The 12,898-nt window shown below is 38.8% G+C and overlaps 1 protein-coding gene across 4 annotated transcripts in view; it reads right to left on the reverse strand.

The window, feature by feature from the left end:
• RBMS3 (RNA binding motif single stranded interacting protein 3) overlaps nucleotides 1-12,898 on the reverse strand; it is a 703,903-nt gene that overhangs the window by 484,255 nt on the left and 206,750 nt on the right. For all 4 annotated transcript variants that reach the window (XM_066194111.1, XM_066194121.1, XM_066194132.1 and 1 more), the window contains exon 3: nucleotides 8,385-8,558. In XM_066194111.1, coding sequence (XP_066050208.1) covers nucleotides 8,385-8,558 — 174 coding nt within the window. The remainder of the gene's footprint in view (nucleotides 1-8,384; nucleotides 8,559-12,898) is intronic.

Genomic DNA, 12,898 nt, shown 5'->3' on the forward strand with positions numbered 1-12,898 from the left:
TCGAGGCAAGGAGATAGGTCTAAGTGCAAAAGGAAAATTTCATCCCTTATGCCTTCACTGAATTGGGTGGGTTTATATTAAATCAATAACCCCAATTAAAATCAAGAGAGAAGAGAAAGAGTCCATCAGCAAAATTAATTCAAGCAGTATTTTCTCAGACTAGTCCAAAACTGTTCACCCTTGGAGGCTGCAATACAAGGAAGTTGCCTGAGCGTGTTAATTATTTAAAATGGAAGCAACACAGTTGCTGGCCTTTTGCAATAATCAATCTTTCAAAAAGTGTCAGGAGTCTCCAAAACATGTGACAGGTTGGCAGTTTGTAGCATCTACTGTCAACCCCTAATACCAGGATTTTCTCTGGAGCCTGAAGGAACTCATCACCTTAACTAACAAACCCTAAAGACAACCTGTCTGGCTTACTGAAAATGAGATGGAGAAGCTAAATTAGAACCATACACCTCCTATTTGCTAAATTAAAGCAGAAAACCAAAACAAACACTGGAAGTGTGTATATACATATATATAGACACACATTCATGAATACAGACAGAAATGCATACAAAGATATGTATAGGTAGATATATATATGCAGCCGTAAATTACAGACATTTACTAAGATCTGTATTTACTGCCTCCTACAAGCCCATTTTACAGACTAAATTTAGGGAATTTTCTTCTTAGAAAAAAAAAAAAAGGAAGAAAAAAGCAGCATCTGGTTTGGGTTTTTAAAGTCTATTAAAAATACCATCTTTCTGTGTTTTCTTCCACTTCAGTATGCAAGAATAAAGAATGTAGAATCAGCAAGAAAATTCCCATAGAGTCTGTTTATAAACAAAAAGTTCTCATCTCCAAAATGGTTGACTTTATTAGCATTTGGAGGTGATAAAAATTTTCCATAAGTAGTTATTTTACCAATAAATAAGTGCTATGGATATATCTGTATAAGTACTTTTGGTAATTTCAAAGATCTCAACTATACTTCCCATAAAGAAATCTTTCTCCTTGAAAATAAGGGCACTAGTTATATATGAGGAATTTTTTTTCCCAATCTTGTTAGCATTAATTGTTGAGGAAAAAATATTTTGTCCTGTGCTTTTTGCAGAATTTTTGACTTTTTTCTGTTAAATAACACACAGGAAACAAATCAATTAAAGGCATCAACAAACATCAATCTACAAAATTCTTAACTTAATCTGTTTAGATTTAGAGAAACAATGACAAAACATAATATGAGTGATGTGTAAATGAGTAGAGGATGCTGGAAAAAAATAACATTAAAACAACATTTACACATAAAAACCAGAATTCTAAAATCAAACATCTGTAAACTCACTTACATGGAACTTCTCCATTTCCCCAGACTTTCTGAAAAATATTTGTTGTGAATCAGTTGAAGAGTTTTGTGTTATCAGCGCTCTCCCTCCCCTCTGAGAGGCACTGCCCTTTTGGAGCAGGGCATTCAACTTCAAATTGTAATTGCCATCCATCAAAAGTACTCCAGAAAGGAAAAACTCACTTGGTCAACCTGAAGCACCCGTGGGCAGTGGCCTTTCACACACTCCCCAGATCTGGCAGCCAGCATCCACAGCACTGTCCCTTTGCAGAAGCCAAGCAGAGCCACAGGCAGCATTTAACACAATTATTACAGCATCATGTACACATTTTTGAATAAAACTACTCTTTGAGGTAAAATCCATTAAACTACTTTGGCTAGAGTTCTGTATTGCTGGTGACTTTCCCCTGCAACCCTTCACTAAAGTTCCATTTCAAAGCTTAATACACAAAACAAATATGCTGGATAACTCAAAGACTGAATGTAAAACACATTGGTGGATTTTGAGATTTTTTTTAAAGGCCTGGCCAAGTTTTAATGGGCTGTCACACACGAATTATTATGAAAGCACTACAATGAACTGAGCTGATAAGCTGATCTGATCAGAATTAACTGCATGTGATTGCTGCTTTGAAAAGCTGGCCTAAAGAGGCAGCATTGAAAGCAATCTCACAAGTCACTGGTACCGCTTGCCTCAGCTATAAGTAAGCACAGATGGTGAGAAAAGTTAATTAAGAGACATATTTGTTTGGGGGTTTGAAATTTCCATCCTCTCTTCTCCAAAGAAGCCAAGCCGTAGTGAAAATGTGTTTTACGTTTGCAGCCTAATAAGTTCATGTTTTTGAGGCTCTGTTCCTGTAGATGGAGGTAATAGATAAACAGAATAAATAATTTATGTCAGCAGTTAGCATATGGATTTACAGCTGATCACTGAGCTACTCATTGCACCTGATAGCTACAACATCTCATCAATTAAAAATATTCCTTTCTCCACAATCCTTCATTACTTTTCTCCTAACTGGTCCAGCTTCTCTTGTATAGCACAACTGATATCTAGCAATGGAGATGTCATCTTTTTAATTCCCATTTTAATAACTGCTTCTTCATTTTATACTTTCACTTGTTCTTGCAGAATTTCATAAGGAACATGTCAGCAACTACATAAAATAGCTTCTGGTGATACATTTCTCTTTTACTCCTGGTTGGGAACTTTCTTTCCAGACAGTGCTTGGTCTTTCCCCAGATTAAACAATGGGGAAAAGCTGGGGCTGTCACCAACTTTAGAAGATCAAAACATATTCTTTACACTTTATATACTGTTAGACTGTAACCAAAGTGGCATCTGGCAAATATTTTGCACATTGGTCCTTCGACAGTGTATAATTTCTTGGACCCATTTCCACTTTTTTTTCAGTGGAAAAAATGCGTCCTTTCTGTGGCTATTATAATGACAAGGGCCAGTAGCAACAAAGAAATACTGGCTAGAGAATGGTAGAGAGCAATCTCACATGAAAGGCCCATGAAGGTAAGAAAGAGTTAACATTAAGGACAGAGAAAGCCAAGACTTCAGAACTTCAAGTGTAATTGAGAGGTTCTCAGAGAGACACTTCCAATTCATGCCTACTGTACTATTTATTTCCTTTCCCATCATTGCTGATTATAAGGATGTGCATGTGTAAAAAGAAGTTTCTTCCTCTCTAATCAGACCAGCTCTACTCCATGAATCCACAATCCACTGTTCGTGACATTACAAAATGAATCAGGCAGGAGGCTCAAGTCAGATCAGAAAGTGACAGCTTTTGTTTAAACAGATATCTCGGAAATTAGTGATGACAGGATTATACTGCATAAGCATTTAACTCTTAGCTCTGCCTCTTTCTCTAAGGAGAGGTGCAACGGAATTACCCACTGGAAAGGTCTTAGTATTAAAAAAAAAAACAAAAAAAACCAAACAACAAAAAAACCCAAACTGAACTTGATTGCTGAACTGTTCTACTTATATTTCTAGAGAAATAAAGGTCTGTTCTGAATAGGACACCCATGCTGTGTATTGCATACATCCTGAATTTAAAGAAAGATGCTTCTTAAAACATTATCTTTGCATTATAATGTATGGTCACAGCATTTATGGTCTGTCTTATGAATTTGGTATGCATCAATAAATTGCTTCTGTCAGTCTTATTTTGGTGTTATAAAACCAATTTTGAGTAGAATATTTCACTTAAATAAATGTGTTCCCTAATTAGGTTTACATTGCAAAGAACAGGATCACATCAGAAAACCAGAGATTGATAACCAACTCTAGCCTTGCACTGATTCTGCAAAGATTTTAGCCAAAATCTTGATCTGTGCTTTATTTTTATATATATATACAGTTAAAACTAATAATTTAGCCACTATAGATATGTATCCCTACAAATTGATAATTGTATCTCACAACCCAGGTGGTCCCTAAAAATTGTATCATTTAATCCCATAAAAATGGCAGGTTTTCTAATTTTATAAAGTATACAAAATAAGTTGTTAAAGCAGTCAATCACTGAGAGCTCCCTACAGATGTTAATCCAATTTGTGTGGTAATGATCAGAACAGTCAGTTTACATAAAGCATTACAGCTGTGCAATGCTGCAGTCCGGCAGTTCTGTCATCAGCAATGAGGCTTACCTACCTGGAACTGGAAATTTTTCCGATGGACTCTGCATAGTCATGCTGACAGTGAGTAAGCCCTTCCATTAGACTTGTCCACAGTGACAGCCCTGCTCCCTTTCTGCTTTTCTATCCAAGGATTATCAGCGGAAATGTGTAAAAGGAGCTATAGCTCCTTCTACTGGGTCTTAGGATTTCTAAGATTAAAGACTTGAGACCCTACTAGGGCTTGGAGAAGTGAGTAGAAGAACGCCGATAGTGCCTCATAGTGCTCTGCATCACATTTTTTTTTAAATTCTGCTTTTCACATTCCAACTAACAGCATAATTTTAGAAGCAATCACGCATTTAAAGAAGCTGTAGAAAGAAGTCTGGGGACAGACTGTTGGAATGGGGACTGCTAAGAAAGCTGATTGTCTGATCCATATATGACATCTCAGCTGTAACAGCTTGTAAACATTATGTATAGAGCTCTAAATAATAACTCCACAGATTTAACCAATCATGCTTTGAAGGCTGTCACTGATCTAGTGGAGCATGACCAAATCCTGTTAGACTGCAGAAGAGATTCTAGCTGAAAGTCTTACATACGCTGGGTTGGGTATCTAGATAAGGATTTCAAAGATGTTGCACATGGAGAAATTAATACACACAGCTAAATTCATCATCCCATGGGCACAAAACAAAGGTTTCAAACCCTGCAGGGTAACCCACTGTAACGGTTCTGTCTGCTTCATCAGAGATTATCACATGACCAAATTCTTTCATAAGGACTGACTATTACAAAGATGAGCGTGGCAGGTATCTGAGAATGCTTCGTGAATATCCAAGAAAGGCATAAAAAACTCCCTTACAATTTCAGCTGGAGTACTCCAAAGCTGATGAGATCTGTGTTTCTTTGCTCACTTTACAGATGTATTTCTTTGAAACAACAGTATGGTCTAAGTAGTTCATTTGTTAAGAGTTAATTCAGTGGACAAGGTTTCTGAAGATCTGTGAAATTCTGTCATCCTTCCAGCAAAACTTGCAGAAAGGGAAATGAAGTGAGTCTTTGAGACTTTTGAAAAAGCATGGGTAGGAAGCCTGTGTTGATGTGAAAGTGCTCAAAGGACATCATCACTCAAAGATTCCTATCTTGCCCAGCCGGGATAATCAGAATTACTTTGTCTATTTTTTAACCTCCTTTGTGAAGAAAGATCAAGCGAAAAGCATGTTAGATGTCTAGGTGTCTTCTCCTATTCTCAGCACTACATTCAGTGTTTTTCTGGCTGCAAGCCTCTGAATGTGAATGCCAGGAGAATTTCAAGCCCCTAATATCAAAAATCATTTACTATGTAAGGACCATCTACCACATTATCATTTATATTAGTACACACAGAACCTGCAGGGTATGCTGCTTTCCAGTAAAGCTAGAAATTAGCACCTTCTTATTTGTTCAAAAACTGCATTGCACTGTTGACTGGGATGATATGCAGTCTATTTTTCCCTTAGATAACTCAAGAGCTGAAAAATTACCCTGTTTAAACAAACTTCCTGTTCTTTTCTTTCCTAAGGTGGAAAGATTGCTTTTAATCAATGATTGCAGCATTATGGAAGAGAGATGCCAAGGGTGCTTTCTGATAAAACAAAACAAAAACCCCACCTTTGGCTCTGACATACTCAGGACCAGCCAGAGTCATAAGGGTCTCTTAGCACTGCACTTTGTAAGATATTTTTTCTTTCATTTAGATTAAAAAAAAAAAAAAAAAAAAAAAAGAATTAGCGAATTGATTTTTTATTTTTTGTTACATTTGGCCCAATTAAAATGAATCTTTTCTTGTCTCATTCAGCTTTTCTCCAAACATCAGAGAAATCCAAGGCTTTTCTCTTGGCGCTGTCTTCAGGGCCTAATATCTTTAAGTACTTCAAGGGCAGATCCAACTCCCTGACATTGGTCTGCCTTGAACTTGCAAAGTGCTTGTAAGTTTGTTAGCCTCCAAAGTGTCAAAGAACTGCAATGATCTTTAGACATATTCCATGTGGGAGGTTTTGCAGAAACAGCTTCATACAGCTCTACGACCTACAACTTGTTCTGGTGAACCTGTGTCAGATGAGGGCAAATAAAATCCTCTGAGGTAAAGTAGATATCCAGTTGAGCACGTAATACTGGGAAGATTCATGAATAAAGGAGCTCCCCCGTATCCAGCTTTTATTGTTGTCATTCACCATAAAAAGCTTGATTTGAGCCCAGATTAAACAAATCCAAATTAAAAACGGGAACCAGACTAATTCTAACTTTATCATGTACAACAAAACAGATATCAAACCAACTATTAAGGTGTTTTTTTTTTTTTTCCTTGGGAACTTGAACTTCATTTGATGCTGCAGAAGGGAGGAGCCGGATTTCCTGGAGTGCCTTGTCCAGGCCCTGCTTATGGACTCACCCTCAGAGAATACAGAAGTAGGAAAGGTACGGAAAAAATCATGTGATCACAGCGGTGGGCACTGCAATGGCAGCTAACCTGTTAAAACTTCTTACCACCAGCCTAAGAAATCTGTCCAATCTCTGCTGACTAGCATTGCAACAGAGCTCCTCAGATGAGCTGGAACCAAGAAACGTGCCAAGTTTTGTAGATGTTTGAACCCAGGGACACTGAGGGCAGCACTAATCAACCAATCTGCACAAAGGTTTATGCAATTTTTCACATTCTAAAATCTCTGCTTTCCAGCAATCAGATAAATCAACTTCCAGACTAACATATTATTTACAGTGACTACATATTAGGCTGCTCAATGAAAACAAATATTGTACAAATTGTAAATTTACAACATACAGACATTGTACTACAATTCTAGTGGAGCTACCCTCAGCTTTAGTCTAAACAAAGGAAAGAGGCACTGTGGAAGTAGCTTGAAAAAACTGAAATTTTAATTCAAATTTTAAGCTCTCTTCCAGGAAGTAGAGCATTCTTCTCGTATGCTCTTTTGCTAAGCACCGTCAAAGCTTGAGTCACAGAGGGGATAGTGTTTATTCTAAATGAACAAAGTTAAGGAGCAGTTAATGATTTGAATACCCACAGTTTAAGATAAATTAAGCTGTCATGGGACTCTTTTTGAGCCATCATTCTAAACCAGGAAAATATGCACCCTTTTGATGTCAAATACTTTTTATTTCTTTACAACAGTTTTTATCATTTTCAATGACACCATGATGGAAGTGAGCAAACAGAAGAATCCATAGAGATGTTTAATTTATTCTGAGAACTCATCATCTCATAAAAAAGTAAGATTTTACAAATTTATTCCTCTCCTTTATTTCAATTACCATGTTAATGTTTGAGACAATTCCTAACCCAAACTTCCAGTCAGAAGCCTGTTGGCAGGTAAGATGGCAAATCTAAATCAAATCACAAAGATCTCACAATAAGACTGCATGGCACAATTTCCATTCTGTACCAAAAGCTGCACTTTCCCATTTCCCTACTGGAATTCACTATAGGATGGCAAAACTTCATTACGTATACACGGCAGGAGGTTAAGATGCTATGTCCTTTGAGAAGTTCTATAACCAAATGTCCAAAGCTAAGTTCAAATCCAAACAACAAATTAAATTAAATTAAAGCAAAAAAAAAATCAAATGTAAACAGCAAAGTGTGGGGTGGGGAAGAACGGAAGATTGCTTACACTAATGAGATTTTTTCCCCATTAACTCTCTTGGGGTCTTTCAAAATCAGAAATTACATGAATGAAAGGGCTCTGCTATAAGCAGTCAATAATACCAATATGACAAAATTCACCATCAGCCTATAGCTGTGACCCTTTCACGACTGTCAAATTAAAACACACAACATCACTGAGCCACCCTTCCCCATTCTTTCTGGCCACTAGTTCATGCAATTACAGAAGACCAGTAGTCTTTGCTTAGCAACAAGGTTGTATGTTCACTACTGATCACAGTAATGATAAAGTAGTGAGTCTAAACAAATCTAATGATGAGAAGAGATGCTCTCCTTCTCTGACTAATCCGCACAATTTAAAATGTCTGAAGTAGAGAGAATAATTCATTCATCTTACAGGCTCACCAGAAACAGAAATGAGGCCATCTGTAATACTGCTTTTCAGACTATGTTTCTGACACCAAAACCCAGGCAAACAACAATAATTTCATGCAAGGAGAAAGAATGCTAAATGTACAAATATATATGTTTTTGTACTGAGGCATAAAACTTTCATGTTTGCTTATGTCAGAGACTCATTCGAATATTTTTTTTAGAATTAGGGTATACTACATGTGAGTTGTTCTGACTGGCATGGGACATAAAGACTGCTGGAGAAGGGTGCTGAACCATCAGCCCCTGAGTGCCTCCATCTCCCAGGGAATCACAGAGCTCATTCAGGTAACTTCAGAAAAGGTTTTCATTACTTACAGCAGGATGTCCAGCACAGTAGGTGTAGCTAGCATGAGACTGGTAGTGCAAGCTTGCTCTTGGAAAGGTGTATGTATTCCAAGCAGGTTGGCTGCTATTCCACTGGGAGCTAAAGCCAGGGCTCATGGTCACTCTCGATTTACTGTTTTGGTACGTTCTCACTGTGGAGCTGGACTATCAAAAAAGAAAGAAATGCAACGTAAAAATAGCTTTTAGGGTAGAATACAAATAATGCAGCTATAAATCATCATTGTGCATACATATAACGCCACATGGTCTGGAACTAACTTGAATGTTTCCTGTAAGGAGCTGGGAAAAGCAAAAAATGGATTCCATCAAAGATATGAGTGCAAGAACTATGTCACTGTAATGCCCAAAAGGAAGACTGATGACTGTTAGAATTCAGGCGGGTACATAAATCAAATGGGCAATCGATAAGTGATAGAAGTAAGGGGATGTTCTGAAAATGTGTAGAAGGTACAATCCCAAGATTAATTGTAGAAACTTCCATATCTTTTTATTATATTGACATTTATTGAACAACTGATCAGCTATGGCCATTTTACAGTAAATGGCAGTTTGGGGCCAATATTTAGATCTATTTCTTGAAGACTTGAAATCCCATCTAGTGGCTAGCTAAGGCCAAGCCATCACAAAGCTATGTGTCAAATATGCAACCTTCTAAGCACACAATAAAATTTCAAGACGTTCTAATTACTTAGAAAAAAATGATCAAAATCTTGAATTATTTTTTTAAAAATTCAATAATTTAATCTGATAGTAACCTGGACTACAGATATGTAAGTCACATGCATTCTTTCTATCCTTCTCTCATTTTACTTTAATTGGAGCTTTCTGCTTCTAGTTTTTGTTTTATAAAACATATTCCTAATAAACATCTGCACTGTTAGGGGTGGTTTACTAGGGCAGGAAAAAAAGAAACAATTTTCAAAAGAGTAGAAGATGCATAGGAGTGGATGCATTTTTAGCAGGTATTTATGTTGGTCTTCAAAGACATGCAAATGTATTTTTATTCCATATTCTGCTCTTCATTTGGGTGTTGCTTGCTTTCTTTTTATTGGCAAAGGTGTTCTAAATTTCCCATGCAAATTTACCCCCACTAATTGTAGTTATTATAAAACTAAACTTATTCTTTTTAGAGCATTAAATTTATGGTGACCTTGTTTATACAGTGAAAGCTCAAGAAATACGAACACAAATAATATTTCTTAGAAATGCTTATAAATGTCCCTGTTAGCAAATTGATGCTATCAATTTCAAAAGCTATACTCAAGAATGACACTTCATTTATTTTTGCCCTCCTTTCAAAGACAACTTTTATACATCATATGTGTAGCATTAACCAAATATCAATATGGGCCACCATCAAACAAGGTGTTTCACATGATCCAAGAGCATCTTTACCCTGAAGTGCTTACAAGATAAATGAGAAGGTCAGGAAAAGGATGAAAGAGTGGTCTGGTGTAGAAGCATGGAAAACAGCTTCATAAACATGACTTTCAGTTTAATTTCAGTGCTTCAGCTCAGTTTCATTGGGAGAGAATTAGAGAAATGGAAGGGAAAAGAGGACAGAGAGAAGACGTACAAAAAGCTTTCAAGGACACATTCTAGCTGTAAAAATATATATGCTGTAATCTTTCCAATTTTTAATGCTCTGTTTAGATGAGCTGGTTGCAGAAACTACAGGCCATGCTGGCATGGGCTGAACATGCCCTCTTCATTTAATTTAATTTTCAAAAGTTTAAGTACACAAAGTTTGCCTCAGTTATCAATTGCTGTATAAACTTTAAGTTCAAGAAAAGGCCAAACGACTTCCTGCATGTGTTTATTTCCTGTGCCGCCGATTAGGAAGCCTGAAAAGAGCAGTTTCCGCTCACCAGCTCTCAACATCTCGACAGATTCGCCTCCCGCCCCCACCCCTAAGAGAAGGATTCCTGCGGTGTGATTTCTAAAGATTTAACTTACGACTAGCTGAACACAAAGCGTATGAATGAACACTAAAACCCACACTAAATTCTCATTAGTCACTGTGTGTGACAAGTGGTTACTTTGTTCTTACAAAAGGCTTTAGGGAAAAAAAAAAAAAAATCTGCCCCTACAGTTAAAGGGGCTTATTTGAAATAAATCTTTTTGTATGAATTTAAATCATGACAAATCAAAGGAAAGAGGCTATAGCTACAACTAAGGAAAAAAAAAAAAAAAAAAGAAAAGAAAAGAAAAGAAAAACAACTGAGGAGTTTTAATGTGGGGTTTTTCTTTTTTTTTTTCTTTCCCCTTTTACCCTCTTTCCCCAAGGAGCAGAAACTGCATTTTCTTTCCTTTGACATATTACTTATCTTTCAGATCACTCCTCAAAGACAAATCTTTCTTTCTGGGCCCTGGTAGACTTCCTTCTACATAAGAGATGAAGGCCAGGTTTTGTTTCGGCCAGAACAAGTAGATTTTTAGCCCAAATGTATTTTTCTGTATACATTTCTCTCCTTTATAAACATCAGATATTCAAGTGTGGCTGCTTATTAACTCCTCTGGAGAAGCTGATCCCCCATCAAATATTCTGTGAACATTGAGCTATTCTATCCTAATAATAACTTTGCTTCTTCCTATTATTTCTGATGAGTTTTCATTGTACGGACCAGTGGAAGGTACCTGTGGCTGATGGGATGTAAAGGTGCATTGTCAGCTGTGATAATTGTTAACTGATTATTTTCACAATGGCAGCCAACTCCACTACAGTAAGGAGAGATGTGCTACTGGCACTACATGGATGTGCACAATACCTGCTCTCTTATGAGAGAACAGGAGTAAAAATGACTCTGCTTGAGTTGCTGGACACCCTTCTGCCTGCTGCTTGCCTTATGTTTGTGCACCACACAAAACACCCTCCTGGATCTGTCCTGGAGGCACGGTTCAGCCCCAGTGCTAAATTCAGGCACGCAGTTGAGTCCCTCTGCCCTGTTTCTATTCCTCCATCCAGCTCCTACCCCACACAGGGTGCATCAGGAAAAGTGAGACATTCAGAGCACCAAGGATGCACAGGGTGTCCTAGCCATGCAGATCTCTTAGGATGCAGCGGCACAAAGTGGGACCCCACAGATCCCACTCCCCGTCCGGGTGACCGGGAACCGTGGGAGAAAAGTCCCTGAGAGGAGACCCCTCTGCTAGGAACGGCTTTGGTCGGGGACCACCACGTCGAAACCCATAAAAGAAGCTGCTGGATCACCTCCAGAAAAAACCCAGAACACATAGCAAAACAAAACAAAAGTCAGTGGACACACTCCCAGGGCAGTTGGCTTTGAAATCTTGAAGAAATACAGGCTGTCTGCCAGAAAATAGAGATCTCTGCACCACCAGCCACAAAGTCCCAGGACAGCCTGATCCCCTCAGGTGGTCAGGGAGCAACGATGTGAGACCAGGGACACCAAAAGCTGATGGTTTGATTTCAAGGTGTCCTCTGCTCAACTAAACGCTGCATTATCTCTGCAGCCTTCTCAGAGCAGTGAAGATGCAACTGTGGGAAGGACACTGGACTAGCTGGGAGAGCTGGAAGGGGACACACAGCCCGGCCTGGCCGCCTCCCGGCCACCCACATGCTCCAGGGCACAGCTGAGCCCGGCAGTCGAGGCCGTGCTGTCGCTGGGAAAATGGGTTTTGAAAGGAGCAAAACGCTGCCTGGGAGTGAGGGGAAAGGTGAGAAACATGCCTGTGAGCACCCGGGGGAGAGCAGGAGGAGGGTGAGGAGGCTCACCTTTGCCCCTGGAGAACCCACCTGGAGCAAGTGTGGGACAGGATCTATGAAGAAACCCACGCCGGAGGAGGTGGAGATATCCTGAAGGAACTGTGGTCTACACTAGAGCAGAGGATGAGCATGAGGAACAGGAGAGGGACAAGATTCGACCTCCCTGTGGTAGCAGGGATGGGAAGCAGGCTCAGGCTCAGGAACAGAAGAGTGAAACTGAGCCTGGGAGAAAGGCAAGGGGAAGAAAGGGTGGGTATTGTCATGATTTCCCTTTCCTTCTCACTATGTCAACTTACTTTAACTGGGAGTTAGTTATTTTTCCCACGTGGAGTCTGGTTTTGCCTGTGAAGGTAATTGCTAAATGATCACCCTGTCTTTATCTTGCCTCACAAGCTTTTCTGCCTTATTTTCCACTCCTGTTTTGTTGAGGCCATCCAGAGCCTCTGGATGGGTGTCTGGTGACCAGCAAAGATAAACTCACTACAAACTAGCAGGTCTTATGGCACGTGAACTTCAGGATTTAGAAGTGTGTCTTTTTCCCCTTAACTACTCATTCCGTCAAGAAAAGAAATCACCTCTCCCCATAATCCTAATGTCTTACTTATAGCTCTTGGGCTGTCAATGGCAGACCACCACTGCCACTTCTGGGACAACCTACTCATGTTTTCTCAGAAAACTTCTGCAGAAAATTATCAGATTAAAAGAAACAAAACCCATCACCAAACCCAAAACCATACCAAAAAAAACCCACAAAAGC

The sequence above is a fragment of the Chamaea fasciata genome, unplaced genomic scaffold (genome assembly GCF_029207755.1).
Source record: "Chamaea fasciata isolate MVZ Bird 193981 ecotype frontalis unplaced genomic scaffold, bChaFas1.0.hap1 SCAF_1, whole genome shotgun sequence".
Taxonomy (NCBI): domain Eukaryota; kingdom Metazoa; phylum Chordata; class Aves; order Passeriformes; family Sylviidae; genus Chamaea; species Chamaea fasciata.